This window comes from Eptesicus fuscus, chromosome 9 (genome assembly GCF_027574615.1).
Source record: "Eptesicus fuscus isolate TK198812 chromosome 9, DD_ASM_mEF_20220401, whole genome shotgun sequence".
Classification (NCBI taxonomy): Eukaryota; Metazoa; Chordata; class Mammalia; order Chiroptera; family Vespertilionidae; genus Eptesicus; species Eptesicus fuscus.
The window spans coordinates 53495154-53512686 of NC_072481.1; the positions used below are offsets into that span (position 1 = coordinate 53495154).

Below are 17533 nucleotides of genomic sequence, written 5' to 3' on the forward strand. Positions count from 1 at the left end.
TCCTCCCTCTCATCTCCTTTGGCATTTCATTCATATATTCATGTTGATTTTATATCCTAAATACATCTAAATTTATTCACTACTTACCCCATCCACTACCATCTTAGCTCAAGCCACCATCTTTATCATTTATACTGTGATAATCTTTTTTAAAAATAAAGTTTATTAAAGTATAATTTATATACAGTAAATTTTATCATTTTAAGATGACAGTTAAATGAGTTTTAATAAATATATACAGTTGTATATCCACAAATACGATCACAAGATAGTGCATTTCTATCACTTCTGACAGTTCCCTGGTGCCTCCTTGCCTCTTAAACCACTTTTCCCACCTCCAGCCCCAGGAAACCACTAAACTCATTTCTGTGCCTATAGGTTTACATTTTCCAGAATGTCTTATAAATGGAATTTTGTGGTTGCGTTCATCAGTAATTAATTCTTTTTTATTCCTGTATGATATTCCATTGTGCTTATGCATTGACAAGTTGATGATCATTTGAGTTATTCTCACTTTGAGGCTATCCTATCTAATAAAGAGGGAATATGCTAATTGACCCTTGCCCTCGCAAAGATGGTGGCACCCACAGCCAATAAGGAGGTAATATGCTAATTGACTGCCCCACTCTCAAAGATGGCAGCACCCACAGACACAAGATGGCGGCACCCAGTCCCCTCAGCCCTGCCTGCCTCCACAGTCCCCCAGTCCCCTCAGTCCCCCAGCTGCCCAGGACCAGCCCGAGGCGCAGGTAAGCCTCAGATGTCGGCTGCCCAGCCACCCAGGGCCGCCTGAGGCTCAGGTAACCAGGGCTAGCCAAGATTCGTGCTGCTGGCAGTGGCAGCAGCAGAGGCATGATGGGGCATTGCCTTCTCCTGATTGCTGGGTTGCCTCCTGCTCCTGAGGGCTCCTGGGGCCTGGTGCATGAAAATTCATGCACTGGAATGGAGGGTCCCTCAGCCCAGCCTCACAGTCCGGGAGCTCTCGGGGGATGTCCGACTGCCACGGAAGCAGGAGAGGTTCCCATCACTGCCACTGCACTCGCCAGCCATGAGCCCAGCTTCTGGCTAAGTGGCACTCCCCCTGTGGAAGCACACTGACCACTAGGGGACAGCTCGTGCGTTGAGTGTCTACCTCTGGTGATCAGTGTGTGTCATAGCGACTGGTCGTTCCGCTGTTCTGTTTATTTGCATATTAGCCTTTTATTATATAGGATTGCTAAAACCACTCAAGTCTTTGTATGGATGTTTCATTACTCTTAGGTAAATACATGAGATGGATCACTAGATCTTATGGTAAGAGTTTTTCCAAGGTATTTGTGCCATTATGGTTTCCCACCAGCAGTATATGAGAATTTCAGCTGCTCCATATCCTTGCCAGCACTTTTTAATTATTTATTTAAGATAAAATATTTGTCACTAGAGTTAAGTGTATAATGCTATATCATTGTGTTATTGTTTTATATTTCTCTAATAACTCATGATGTTGATAATATTTTCATGTGTTTATTTGCTGTTCACATCTCTTTATTCAGTAAAGGGTTTCTTCAAATTGCCTTACTATTTAGCTGTAAGGGTTCTTAGGTTCTAGATAGAACTCTTTAATCTGCTATGTTTTTTTGCAAGTATTTTTCTCTAGTCTGTGGCTTACCTTCCCATTTTCTTAGCAATATCTTTTAAACAGCAGAAGTTTTTAATTTCAATAAAATCTACTTAATCAATAATTAAGTCAACTTTTTTGTGTATCCTAACTAAAATATTCCTGTCTCACCCATAGGCACAAAGATTTCTTCTTATGTTTTGTTATAGAAAACTTATAGGTTTAAGTTTTATATTTGCAAGATTGAGTTCCTTTTTTAAAAATTGTAAAAAGTATTGGTTGAGTTTGTTATTCTTTTTAAAAAATATATTTTATTGATTTTTTTTTACAGAGAGGAAGGGGGAGGGATAGAGAGCCAGAAACATCGATGAGAGAGAAACATTGACCAGCTGCCTCCTGTACACCCCTTCCTGGGGATCTACCCGCAACCAGGCTACATGCCCTTGACTGGAATCGAACCTGGGACCCTTCAGTCCGCAGGCTGACGCTCTATCCACTGAGCCAAACTGGTTAGGGCTGTTATTCTTTTGTTAATTTACTGGTTTGTTTTTTATATACATTTCCAATTTTTCAGCATGATTAGTTGAAAAAAATGTCTCCATCCATTAAGTATGTTTGGTACCTTTTTTTAAAATCAATTGACCAGATCTATGTGTATCTATTCCTGGACTCCATTGATATGTCTACCTTTATACCACTACCAGACTATTGATAGATTATAATAAGTCTTAAAATTCAATATGAACGCTCCAACTTTGTTCTTTGTTAAAATTGCTTTGGGTAAGTCTAGGTTTTCTGTTTTTCATGTAAATGTTAGAATCAACTTTCTATTTCTACCAAAAGACACACACACACACACACACACACACACACACACAACCATGCTGGAATTTTGATTGGATTGCATTGAATTTATAGGTCAATGTGGGTAAAATTGACAACTTAAACATATTGAATCTTCCAAATGATCAACATGGTGTATCTCTCCATTCATTAGGTCTTGATTTCTGTCATCAAGTGTGTTTTAGTTTTTATCATACAAACCTTGCACATATTTTAGACCTATTTCTAAGTATTTTGTTTCTTGATTATGTCACTATTTTTTAAAGTTATCCTATGACTTCCTGTGTTCTTAGAATTAAATCTCAAAATTCTTAATATGCCCTGCAAGACCTAACTTTGCTTGTATCATTTAACTTCCCCAGCTCCAGTGACTCTTGCCTTTTCTTGTTGCCTTCAATACATTGCCCTTTTGCAGTTTCCTTAATAATTCAGTTAATGATGACACAACAAAGATTGCTTTGAGGATTAAATGAGATGATGCTTGTGACTGAACTTTGTCAATTGAAAACTCTGCAAATGTAAGAAGAAAGATAAGGGCAAAGGGTAATACAGGGTTAAGGTTTCCTAGGATTCTATACTTGAGTGGAACTCATTCTCCAAGAAGCCCATATAGACACTAAAAGTCACTTTGGCTCTTCTCTTTCCTTATTTTTTTTCCTTCCCTCCTTCCACCCTCTCTTCTTTTCTTTCTTCATTTTCCCCCCACTTTGCTGATTTTCAGTCTCACTTTCTAAATATTTCAAACCTATACACTTACTGCCCTCTTTACTGCTACTTTCTATTTCATATGCAGAATATTGCACAGTATCATACATGGTATCCTTGTCTCCAGTTTTGCTCAGCATTTTTTCCCCACCAACTGCCATTCTATAACTAGATTTAGCTTTCTAAAAACTCAAATTTGATCATCTGGCTTCCCTTCTTAAAATCTCTAATGTTTTTTCTTTGCTCTTAAGATAAAAACAAAATTCCTAAAAACAATCCACATAATTATGCCCCTGCTTTCCTCCCCCCATCTCCCTGCTGCCACTTGCAGCCTCTCCAGCCACATTTCTATTTCATTTCCCCAACATGCCCCATTTCCTCTGACGTCCATGACATTTGTCAGAGATACTCTTCCCCTTTTTTCATCATACTAACTCCAATTTACTTTAGGTCTTCAATATTACTTCTTCCAAAAACATCTTTCTTCATTCTTCAATATTGACTTAAGCTCAGTCTCCTCCCTGCCCTAAGTCATCATTTATCATAGTATTTACATTTCACTCATACGGTTTTGTTGTTTTCTCTACTCTTTATTATACTTTGCAAATTAAAAAATGAATATTTCAAAGAGATGGAGATTCCCTCTCTCGTGTACCCACAGAAACATTTATTGTTTTTGGAGGAGAATATTACATAATGTAACAGTTAAAAGTCTTGCCTAAGAATAACCGGATTCCAATATCCCAGATATTAGAATTTATAGTACGTTATTAGAAAGAGAGTGCGCCTATGATAGATGCTGCATTTTTAAAAGTGGGACAGTGGCCATGCATCAAGAAACGAGACTGTTAATATCATTGCAGTGGTTAGGCAATCTAGCATATGTTTAGCAATAAATCATGTGAAGCATCACATTCAGTATAAGCTGCATATTAGCCATTTACCATGAGGAACAAATCCATGACTACAATGTGGGACAGCATTATCAATTACAGTAATAGCAACATTACACATGGCTCACCCTCCTGGATATGGCAGAATCCTATCTCCTGGGAGAAATATAAAAGTGGGGCACAAATATTAGCATTGACTCTTCTGCAAGTAATGGATATGCATTCAGAAAAACTTGTATTCGGAGTCTCTTTTACATAGTATATCTTTAACTTAACCTTATAATTCCTGGTTTATAAAGAACTATGCCCACAGGGCCAGCAGAAGCAGGCAAATGTTCTACACAGCACAGTGTGATGAACAGGAAATCACATGCTCTGACACAGTGGGGCAGGGGCTCACATCTCCAGCCAAATAGCACCATGAAGGAACATAGAGTGCCTGCTCACTGTTACCATTCAACTAATTTCTGTGTATTTGTTTAAAAATTTAAAGATGTTAGAATGTTGGCCATTAACTCAGTTCTTAAGGAAACATTCTCCAGGCTAACAGTGTATGGGCTGAAGAACATTTGCATAATATGTAAGAGCATGAATCTTGTGATCTCATGTAAACTACTTACACAAGCTGTAGTTCAGTACTTCAGTTTCTTTCTTTTTAAAGTGGTGATAATAATGGGACCTACCTCAAAAGGTTTGAATGGTGGCTGGCATTAGTAAACACTCAATAAATAAGTATTAGCTATTATTATTATTGTCTTTAGGTGATCATTAAGTGCTCCTCTGGCCAAGAACGGTCCTAGAATAAAAGGGAAACAACAAGGAATAGGGCATTGCCAGGCCCTCATAGTACAGAGAAGGCCCAACTATATTGAAGCACAGTGTGCTTACGATGTTCCCTGGAGGGTCTCCTGCCCAGACTGGTGGTGGCAAAAGGATATCAGGGAAGGATTCTGAGAGCAGCTGATACCTGAACTCCATCTTTAAAAGATGAGTACTAATTCAATAAGTAAATAGTGGGGAGATAGAGAAGATGTCCCAGCAGAAAACAGCATGGGAGAGGTGCAGAGGTAGGAGAGAGCCACAAATACAGTCAAACCTCGGTTCTCCAATGTCTCCCATCTTGAACAATTCAGTTCTTGAGTAAGTTGTTCACAGGAAAAATGTCTTGGTTGTGGAACAAAATTTAGGTTCTCTTTCTGACAACCCTTTCATGCTGATACATCAGCTTGACAAAAAGCATCCCTCAGGCAACAAAGGACAGAATGTGAGTCATTTTACCACTAAATCTCCTGTTTTTAATATCACAGGAAATTGTGCTGTGAATATTTTTGTGGGTTTGTTTGTTTTTGGTTTTGGTTTTTTTGTTGTTGTTTTTTACTTTAGTTGCTGGTGAAATGGATGATTAGCACAATTTTAAAACATAAAGAAGCCAGCAAGAGTGCTACTGTTGCTAAGGTTGTGAAAGAAACAATGATCACGGGCAATTGAAGAGTTTTTAAAAAAACAGCTGTTGTTGCTTTGGATAAAGGAAAAGCAATTAGCCGGTGATAGCATTCCTGAGACAGTGATATGTGGACAAGCCAGATGCTGCACACTGACCTCCTGAAAGACACCCCTGAACCCAGTGCTGAAAGTGATTCCTTTAAGGCTAGCAAGGGGTGGTTCATAAATTTAAGAAAAGAAGTACTTGTTTATAGATTAAACAGTACAGTAAACATGTACTATATATAAGAAAGGTTAAAACATGGAATCATTAGGGGGTCTAGAACATTCATTCCACTTACAGTATTTCTAATGGGAAAAAATAATTTGGTTTTTTAATAAATCGCTTCTCGAATGGCCTTCCAGAATGAAAGAAGTTTGAGGAAAAATGGTTCCACTGTAATACAACAGGGATGAGTCAGAGAATAAAAGGGGATCAGTAGCAAGACATGCTGTAAATGTAAAATTAGAGCCAGATGGCGGAAGGGCCTTGTGTGTCAATGATGAAAGACACTGTAGGACTTTAAGTAGGGTAATAGTACAGTTATATTATTTATTTTTTAAATGCTGCAAAGCAAAAGCTGGATTGGAGAGATTCAAACCATAGGCAAGGAAGTCAAGTAATAAAGAAGAGGATGTATAAAACCTTAACTAGAGTAGTGGCTTTGGAAGAGAAAGGAGAGGTTAACTTCAGGAGGTGGGAGCTGATGAATTGAGGTGGGAGCACATTGGGGGAGGGGAGGTGGAAGAAGTCAAAGATGACTTACAGACTTCTGGCTTAGTCAGCAGGGGCATGATGAATATAGAAGAGAGCAAATTTGTGAGATAAGTGATTGGATTAGAAGGAGAATGAGCCAATGTCTAAAGCCAAGCAGAGAGGAAAGAACAAGGCAAAATAAAAAAGGAGCTAGTATGACCTGGCAAACAAGAGCTGTCCTGGATACTCGTCAGAGAAAGAAACCAACACCTGCCTCTCCAATTTGATTTCTCTCCTGGGCCTGTCACTCCTGATATGTCATGAAAAACTAAAGAAGAAATCTGGGATGAATTAATCCACCAATATAAATTTTATCCAATCCCATTTTCTTCTAACCAGGTAACCAATTTTGCAGATCACTTTCAGATTAGAGTTTGGGGCCAAAGAAAAGAGCCTCTGTTTTCCTTTTGTTTTCCTGTGTGGTGCCAGCTGGTTCACGAGGAGACTCAACTCTGTGCCCTGGGATTCCTTAATGCCAGGCTCTAAGTCTGAGATGTGACAGCAAATTAAGAACATCTGCCAATTTATTCTAGCCAGATTTGGGTGAGACTTCATATTGAGACTTTAACTCAGAGTTGCAAACTGCAGTCCGGGAACCAAATATGGCTTGCAGACGTTTTTATGTCTCACATATGGCTTTAAAAAATATGAATCGAAGTACATTTAGAGATGCAGTTATGTCATAGGTCTCATATTTATAGCCATTTGCTACCTTTGCTTAAATATTTGATGATTATGTTCTTCTCCATATATGATTAGAATCCTAAAACGTCCTACATATAATAACCTCAAAAGGCATAAGCACACTGATGATGTGGACTGTGTGCTGTCAAGTTATAGGAAGAGAGGAGTGAGCTAAAGTTCTGAAATCTTATGTTTGCTGCGCTAACCCTTATCAGTTTTTCACTGAGAAGAGCGGAGCCAGCCAATAACTACACAGATCAAATCGGTCCAATGGATGGTGATATTTCTGTGAATATAGCTGATATTAACATTCCAATACTTCATTACACTGACAAAGATTGCAATGAGAACAGACAATGGTGCAAATTAATCTATTCTTCTGACAGTCTGTAATGAGAATGGGATGTGGTTTAAAAAATTAAGCCATTCTTAGTACAATCTCAAGATTGCAATCTCATGGTCTCTCTCAGATGCTCTACGCTCTGGTGATACATCATTGAAAAGTGTCAGTTTAACAAAGAATGTCTTCGCTCCTGCTGAGACAGTAGAATGCATGTGCTTTGTTTCACCACACCCTGCCCATTAAAAACAATGAAGTTGAATCAATTGTGTTTTTTATAACACACGTACACACAATCCAAATTGGAAAAAACAACAACATTCTGGCGATTTTATCTTAGTCAAAACTTGGAAACAAAACATGGTATTTTATTGCTCTCCTTTTTAAAATGTGAATGCCTACATTTCCTTTTATAAAACATATGAGAATAAGAGATCAATTACTTGCCCTAACCGGTTTGGCTCAGTGGACAGCGTCAGCCGGTGGACTGAAGGGTCCCAGGTTCGATTCCAGTCAAGGGCATGTACCTTGGTTGCTGGCACATCCCCAGTAGGGGGTGTGCAGGAGGCAGCTGATCGATGTTTCTCTCTCATCGATGTTTCTAACTCTCTATTCCTTTCCCTTCCTCTCTGTAAAAAAACAATAAAATATATTTTTTAAAAGGAGATCAATTACTTTAGGAATACAAAATCTAGTACCAATTTATCCATAAGCAATGTATAGCTAATTAAGTTCGTCATGAAGAGCTGCATAGTCATCCTCCCCACAGTGGCCGTGGTTTGTAGCCTTGTAATTCACAGTAACTCGATGCAATGTTTTACTTGGTGTTCATGCCCCAAGAAAACTCCAAAAGGAACTAAGATTTCTGGTCTAGACAGGACAGAAAACATACAACAGTTCTCTAGGCTCAGGATAAAAGGAATCAGAAAGATCCTTAGAGATGTGGGTAATAATTATAGCAACAATAGCTAACCCTTATTGGGAACCAACAATGTGTCAGATGCTTTATGTACTCTGTCTCTTCTAATTCTAAGGGTACCCTGTGGTTTGGATCCTATTTGGGTAAGATATATGCTCAGTGTCACATGCTAGCAAGAGGTATAGCCAAGATTTAAGTGCATGGCTCCCTGTCCCCAAAGCCCATGCTTGTCACCATTACACTATACCCTTTCATCTTTAAATATCTAGAAATTAATACTCACAGAGGCAAATGAGCTTAATTAGGATCTCCCAGAAAGTTAAAAGTAAAGCCAGACTGGAAATTAGGCCTCCACATTTTCCTGTTAAAGGCATTTCTTCATAGTCATACTGCTTCAGTTTATGGAAGCCCCTCCTCCCCAAAGGCTCTGAACAAAAGATAGTATTATGTACTAAATATGCTGCCAGATCTCAATAACTGACCTGATTATATTGTAAGTTGATATTAAACTAAACATTATATTCATTCTGCAATGTTTCTTGGTGAATAGGAATTATTCTCGGTCCTAAAAACATAATAATGAGCAAGATATTAATTGGCATTAATCCTTCATCTTCACTTGTTTGTACAAATACTGTTTCCTGACTTCTATTTACCATGATCTATATTATTTCAAGTGAACCCTTATTTTGAACTATCTCATTTATTGATTCATTCGGTGCATATCTATTGAATGCCTTCTAATTGCCTGTCACCTGTGCTAGGCACAGGAGATACAATGGTGAAAACCCACAGTCACTGACCCCAAGAAACTTGTGATTTATTTGCAGAGGCAAACAAATGAAGAGGTAATGAAGTGTAAAGCATTATGTGCCATTGTAGCACAGGGTACTGTGGCAGGACATAGGCAGGATACCCAGGAGAGATCATCTAAACTATGACCTAAGTGACAGTAGATGTAATGCAAGAAAAGAGGGAAGGGAAGAGGACTCCAGGAAAAAGAAATCACATTTCACAAGTGAACCATGAAAAGCAGAGGAAAAATCCAGTAACTAATTTCTTCATTAATTAAGCATCTATTTACCATATTTTATTGAAAAGTGTAACACTTTATTTTTTTCTTAGCCTACTATCATTCACATAGAATGTTCAATACATTTTGTCACATGAATAAATGAATGAAGGTTACCACATGTTATGCCTAATGCCTGGTCTGTTCTTCACTGGCCTCTTCTGAGAGCCAACACTGGCAATCTCCATTCATAGCTTTGCTTTTCTTGATAACATTTTGATTTAAAAAAACACTGAAGCACTGGAATCCACAGATTGACAGCAGTGCTGTGTTAGCCCTTGAGGCTGACTCACAAAACTGTGTTTAATTCAACCTCTTTGGGGATAATGGGAGTGCGAGACAGTGATGCTGTAGAATTGTGCTGTCTGATGTGGACGTCATCAGACACACATAGCTATTTAAATTTATATTAATCAAAATTAAATTAAATTAAAATGTCAGCTTCTCAGTTACACTAGCCATATTTTTATGTGCCTAATAGCCACATGCTACCATAGTAAACGGCACAGAATAGCATTTTCATCATTGCAAAATGTTCTATCCAACAGCCCTACTCTAGAAGCCAGATTGTAAGCTTTACTAAATCATTGATAATTATTTCAGGGTAGTGCTGATGAAAGAATAGGTGCTCAATACAAAGTTATTGATATTTTTAATGTAGCTTTATTCCCTTTTAATAGCAAAGTTTTCTTTGTGAAAGTAGAAACCAACATTTACATAAACCATTTAACATATTTCATGTAGCAATCAAGGTAAGATATGATTAATGGCCTTACAGTAACTTTTCTGAATCTGGAATACCAGAAAATTTCCCAGCTGTTAGTGTAGCATGGCCACTTAGGCAAGACTGACAGAGCAATCTCAAAGGTGACAAATTTCAATCCCATGACCCCTCATGTAGCATTGCCCGCTTTATGGCGGAGGGGCTAATGAGTAGCACCAGTGCCAAGAGTGCGTAAAGCAAAAGGGAGAAGGAGATGCCAAGGCCTTGCAGAATCTACTTTGAATAATGAAGAATTAAATATCATTCATCTTAAACTGATTTTCCAGATGCAGTGCCAAGAAGCAAACAAGTAACTTTATATACTTGATATCAGAGTCTAAAAGAGTTTCAGAGGAGACATTTGGCACCTGCATCTGAGTTTAACACACTTTATGAATAGTCCCTCCCCACCCATTAGGATGTGTATAATTAGTTTAAATATGTGCACTACACTGGTTTATGTGCTTATAGCTGCTCCAGCTCAACAATATCCAAGTGGTCATCAGTTTGTTTGCTTATTTATTTACCACATTCCAAAAATAATGAAAAATAGTCAAGAGTAGCCGATGCAAGGAGCCTAACATGCCTAGTTTTTTGTAACACAAAAGACACATTTTATGTCATGTTAAGTTTGCTGCATATGATCTGATTGGCCTTTTTTCCCCTCAGTGTTAGCAACCATAACTCTATCTGATAGTGCTAGAAATCGTGGGCAAATGTGACAGTGCAACTATTCTACAAAGGAATTGGAGAGAAAAGAGGAAATGAAATTTTTGACTGCCCTCTATCTGAAACCATTGTATGATTAGAACCGCTGTTGCAATGAAATATTAACATGGTAGGCAGGTAAAGAGCATGAACTAAGATTTTAAAGACAAATAATAAATGTTTGGAATGAGCTGATATATTTACCTCTCATATTAGCAGAATCTATCATAAAGTGAGAAAACCTAATTCTGGTGCAGGTATAATAAAAACTTTCTTACACACTTGGTATTGAATTTATAAAATAGCACAATTATTCAGGAAAACAGTTTAACATGATGAATTAAAAGTCTTTAGTTATCCTCTTAGATATATTAATTTCACCTCTCAAAATATCATAAGTAATCTCTGAAATCAAGAAAGTCATATTGAAAAGACATTCTTTGAAGTATTTGCAGCCAAATTTAAGCAACCTAAAATTGAGGAATGATTAAGCAAATCACACTAAATGTAGAGTCATTAAAAATATGTTAACATGGAGTTTTAATAACATTGGAAATGCTTATATTTAACTTAAGGGGAAAAGTATTACATAATTGTATATTAGACATAAGCTCAATTATATAAATATTATATAAGATGTATTCAAAATATTTTAGCACTTGTTTCCTCTGAATAAAATTTTATCCTTTCTAATTCTCTTAATTTTCTAAAATTCTACAAAGAATAAGTATAAATTTTACATTTGGCAAAATTAGATACCAATTCTGACTGACCCATAAATAGTAAGTTACACTGCATATAATTTCACTAGATCAAATCTATAAACAGAATTTAATTGGAGAAAACTGAAGTGGAGAAGTAGTGGGTGAGGTCAGACCTCAAGGTACTAAGATATAGACAGATGCTTATGACATCACACTCTAGAAGACAGGAAGCAGGAATGGTATGGATCTTTAGCCTCCCACTGGTGCAGAGCAATTTTTCTAGGGAGTAAAAAGAGCTTCATGTGTTGTTCACAGTGTTTTCAATGGAAGTGGCTGAAGAGAGCATGGAATCTGGAACTATGGGCTACAGCAACTACTAGTTATATTTATTTTTTTTCTAAATTAAAAACTTGTTACATACACATACACACCACACCTAACAGTAACACACGCCATGCCTTGTGCAGTTCTTAGGGGGATTGGAAGAGCTTATATCTATAAATACCATGATGCCTGATACAAAATGTATTTAATAAAAGTAGCTATAAGCTTGGTTTCCAAGAGAGTAGAGAAATCACTGGTTGCAGAACAGAAAAATAATTAGCAATCAGTAATCTGCAGCAAAGTCCCAAGAATCATAACACAGTAATGTGGAGTTCGAGATGAGCAATATTCAGAAATCCAAACAGGCAGGCAGCACTAGGGAGTTCAATCAATGAGTGGTATTAGCTAAAAAGATGAATCTGAAGTCTCTGATATTTTTAATATCTTTAAATATTAAAAATTAAAATCCTAACATTCATGTAACCAGTCATGGGATTTGAGCTTAAAAAATAACCTATATTGCCCAAGTTATTCAAAGTGCAAAGTTCAGTGGCACCCCATGTCTTGCTATGTATAGAGTAAGCTCGTTAGCCTGAGATTTATGGCATTGTACAGTCTGGTCCAATCTGCCTTTCAGTTGTTATTTCCTATAACATCATGTACGTACCCTATCCTTCAAACACACACACTCAATCACTTGCTATTTGCATGTTCCTTTGTATGCTCCTTTGCTCCTGTTCATATTCCTTCTGCCCACTATTTGTTGACCGAACAACCAAATGAATGAATTTATAAAGATACACTTTTAGTATCAAATTATCCAATGTTTTGTCTACCCTTTAAAAAAATTATAGAATTCTTTTTTATTCTCTCCTGACGATGTACAGATTGATCCTTGATCATTGTTGCCTGTTCATATGTTTCTTGAAATGAATATGTGAGCTTCAAAACTGATGTGATTCTTTGGTTCGCAGCGGCGGCGGCAGCAGACATGGCTTATCACCACATCAGACCTCCCATTGGCTATTCGATTCCCAAGCCCATCTCATCTCTGCTGATGCGAGGGTGGAATGCATGTCCTGAAGTGAGTCATTTCTATTTCCTCCTAGAAAATGTGTTATGGTCAAAATCTGTCACAAATAGTGTAACACCAAAGTCTTCTTTCAGGGTGTATTTTAAGGCTGTCGAGGCAGGAAGACTGATCTGCCTTCTGCTCTTTCATCACTAATTGCCTCAAGAAGTCTTGAGTAGCTCATATTTTTTACTGCTGCTCTCTGATTTTGAAATGTTTCTCACAACTGATTAGTAAAAGAAAAACCAGGGGATGACAGATGACTCACACTCTCAACTCAGCTGCAATTTTATTAACTATGCTTGAGCCACATTTAGTCATTTTCTGAAAAAACAAGTTTAGCCCCAGACGCAGGCCTTGGGGCAGAGGCCCCGGGACAAGAGGGCCTTACAGCACTGGGTCCAGGAGGAGGCAGCAGACTGGCCCTAGTCCTTCTCTAACTGAGTGGCTGTGATAAAGTGGTTAAGAGCATAGATTTAGAGTTCAAATGAAGGGATTTGATATTATGGAAGGAATAAGTAAAATATGGTATGTAACCATTTTAAAATATGATCATTGATCTAAGAGAGTAGAAGGAAATAGTCACATAACCCCAGAATGAATTCGCAGACCATCTGTCTGCAGGAAAGGATTCTTATTTGTACCAGGCAGACTGATGTCTACTTTGTCCTCAGAGACTGACAAAGGAGGAGATTCCACAACTTCTCTCCTGAGAGCAGTTTAGTACAGTGTCTAAGAGTCCCCCTGACAGTCGGTTTTGTTGTCGATTGAAATCCTTGTGTCTAGACGTCAGTCCACATTGATTCTTCTGAGTGGAGAGAATTAGTTCACATTCTTCACACTGGAGCTCCTTATACAGAAAGGCCTAACAGCCCTTATTCATCCAGCGCCAACCACCCTAGTTATTGCTGTCTTTTTCTTATAGGTCTTTGTTTCTGATCCTTTCTAGGCACTTTATCTCTCTTTGACAAAGAAAGGAGCAGAAAAAGAGAGGGAGACTATTGTTATCTCAGAAAGCATCTCACTGTAGGAGAAATAGAAGAAGCCCCAGTCCAGATGTTAGGAAGGAGAAAGCAACTTTCCTATTCATTTTCAAAAGGCAAAACCCAGACCAAGTCCATACTCAATCCCACAAGTGCACAGAGAACTCTTATGAAGAAAAATGAAGATTATTATGGGACATAAATTGAGTATCTCAGAAGAAATAACCTCTACTCCTGACCACTTAATCTGACAGATTACGTATTTATTTGCGTAGAATCTTTTCTCACTACCAGAATGTTAGCTTCATAAAATCAGGGTCTTGTTTTTGTTTGTTCATTTTTTTTGTTTGTTTGCTGTTATAATCTCAGCACCCAGAACCATACCTAGTACATGCTCAAAAACATTTGTTGAGTAAATGAATGACTATCACTAATGGTTATCAGTGCCTCCAATCATCTCACCTGGACTTTGATGTCCAGAAAAACATGTCTTAAAAATTGCATGACTTAAGATAATTTGGGATAAGCTTTCCTTGTCTCTCCATATGAACTTTAGGTATATTTTCTAGAAATAAATACGCCAAGTACCTAATCCAGAATTTCCTTCTCTATGTGGGATGTGAGCTTTTCCAAGGTGTACCATAAAATAATAGTCCAGGGGATCCCTTTTACTTTTATGAACTGACTTTTTTCATGATTATAGGTAAGGGGCATATGGAAGTTTTAATTTGGAGATAAAAGCCAGTCATTGGAAGCTTCTAAAAGTATTTTGGGTGGTAGAATGGATGCCTACGTAACAGATTGGGAAAAGAGAACCAGAATGGGGCCAAAAGAGGGAATCCTCTCTAATAAAATGGTAATATGCAAATTAACCACCACTCTGCTACATAAGCCACGCCTACCAGCCAATCAGGGCAAGTATGCAAATTAACCCCATCCAAGATGGCTACAGCCACAGAGAGCAAGGTTTCCCAGGTAACAGAGCAAGCCAAGCTTTCAATAGCCATTGCAGGCCTAAGCCCCCACTCAAGCTACAAAGTTTAAATTACAGAAGGTAAACAAATTCAAACAAATGGCGGCAGAATGGAGCTTGAGAGAGCAGGCCAGGGTTGCCGGCAGCAACAGGGGAAGCAAAGCTTTCCGCACACCCTGGCCGGACTCACCCACTTAAGGCTACAAAGTTTTAATTGTAGAAGGTGAATTAACTGCCACAGAAATGGCTGCCGCCCCGGAGGGAGCAGCAGGCTTGGCTCCGCTCCAGGCTACAAAGTTTCAATTGTAGAAGGAAAATAAATTCCAGATACCAGGGCCTCTGCTTGGGTTGCCAGGGGGCGTGGCTGGCCTGCAAACCACCACAGGCCCCTTGCTCAGGCCGCCCCACACCCCAAGGGAACCCCACCCTGATCCGGGACACCCTTCAGGGCAAACCAGCTGGCCCGCACCCATGCACCAGGCCTCTATCCTATCTAATAAAAGAGTAATATACAGATTGATCATCACTCCAACACACAATATGGCTGCCCCCATGTGGTCAAAGATCCTGCCCCCATGTGGACACAAGATGGCCACCACAAGATGGCCAGCAGGGGAGGTCAGTTGGGAGGCACCCGGCCTGCAAGGGAGGGCAGTTGTGAGGGACCAGGCCTGCAAGGGAGGGCAGTTGAGAGGGACCAGGCTTGCAAGGGAGGGCAGTTGGAGGTGATCAACCCTGCAGGAGAGGGCAGTTAGGGGTGACCAGGCTGGCAGAGGAGGGAAGTTGGAGGCAAACAGGCTGGCAGGGGAGCAGTTAAGCATCAATCAGGCTGGCAGCAGAGTGGTTAGGGGTGATCAGGCTGGCAGGCAGAAGCGGTTAGGGGCAATCAGGAAGGCAGGCAGGCAAGCAGTTGGGAGCCAGCAGTCCTGGATTGTGAGAGGGATGTCCGACTGCCCGTTTAGGCACCGGGCCTAAACGGGCAGTCGGACATCCCTCCAGGAGTCCCAGATTGGAGAGGGTACAGGCTAGGCTGAGGGACAACCCCCCACCGTGCACGAATTTCGTGCACCGGGCTTCTAGTATACTATATTATATGCACTAACACACACACACATACACACTAAGAGACCAAAAATCAAGTACTTAGTGGAAATGTTTTATTGCTAAGCTGTGAAGACTTTCAAGCATAGGTCTGGGCTCTGGGAATGAGGTTCAGGGAAGAGAATAGGGAGAAAGCAGAGTAGGAAGTCAAAGTCACTGATTGGCAACATCTGGGCTTGTCACTCAGGTGGACTCCAGCTTGGTCGTGGTATCCACCTCAGCATTATGCAATTGATCTTCTTCTGTATGTGACATGCCTGAGTCATCATTACATGGCCCAGTACGGTCTTCACCATGTCAGTGGGCAGATAGTGAGGAACAATGGGCTAGTTTTCATTCTTTCCTTCAACAATTATTTATTGAATCTCTACTGTATGCAGCCCCAGGAATAGGTACTGGGTTTCCATGCACATGTGCTCCCAATGGAGTTCAAGGCCTAGTGGTCAAAAGGAGATTAACCAGATAAGAATATTAACATTTTTTAAAGTACAAGCTAAGATAGAGGGAAAAAGATTAGAGGAGAATATACACTAAGGGATACTAGCAAGTAGGGAGCACAGAGCTAGTGCAGGTCAGATAAGGCTCCCTGGAAGAAACCACATTTGAGCTGAGATCATAAACATAAATAGGAGTTTGCTCAATAAAGTGGTTGGTGAAAGATTAAAAAAAAACCAGTCCCCAAAAAGAGATCATGTGCAAATTTGTTGTGAGAATACACAGGGGAGAGACTCAGTTATTGAAACATTGTAGCCACTGAGGGGTTAAGTCTTATACCAGGCACCATATGACACCATTCGTCTTTAGATCTAAGACACTAACATCATGCTGCCCTGGTCATTATTTTTTAGATCATCAACTTCACCACTCATTTTTTCTCATATGTCCATTTTTGCCTCAATTCTTGAATTTGAGGCACCTTATTGTTTTCGTAAGTGTGTCTTCTTAAGTGAAGACCCATAAAGATAAAACATAATCAAGATCCATAAAAAGAAAATGAGAATGCCAGCCTATTGGAGATGGGAAATGCTTATTGAAAAACAGTGAGAGGTGGGAGAAAGTCCTCATAGCAAAATGGGGTCAGATTTTAGAAAGCCTTGGAAACCAGAATAAGAATTCTGGACATGAAATTATCGGCACGTATATTTTTGTCTCGAAAGCAGTGAAGAAATACAATAAAAAAAGTCATTTGTTTAAAAATTCATCTGAGTTTGGTCTGAAAGATTTATTCATTTAAAGAAGTGTATGTAGTTCCATAGCGAGGCAGGCACTGCATTACCTGCTAGTGTGCTTTGGAAGAGCTAAGCATTGTTTCTTCACGTGTGGGCTGCGTATTACATGCTCCAGAGTACCCTGGCATGTTTGTTAAAACGAAGATTCTGGGGCCCTATTCTAAATCTACCGAATCAAAATCTCTGCCATGGAGTGGGAACTCGCATTTTAACAAGCACCCCAGGTAATTTGTGCCCCATAAAGACAAAGAACGAGTGGGCTGAACGGAAGCAAAAGACACTGAAGTCAGAGCATCCAGCAGACTGCTAGTGCAGTAATCCAGTTGATTACAACACAAAGACTACAATGGTTACCATGGGGATTCAGAAGCAGGGGGAAACCTG

General features: G+C 39.2%; 1 protein-coding gene across 1 annotated transcript in view; it reads left to right on the forward strand.

The window, feature by feature from the left end:
- Nucleotides 1-17533, forward strand: part of TNNI3K (TNNI3 interacting kinase) — a 308489-nt gene that overhangs the window by 208276 nt on the left and 82680 nt on the right. Inside the window, exon 21 of the mRNA XM_028142435.2 lies at nt 12766-12875. Coding sequence (XP_027998236.2) covers nt 12766-12875 — 110 coding nt within the window. The remainder of the gene's footprint in view (nt 1-12765; nt 12876-17533) is intronic.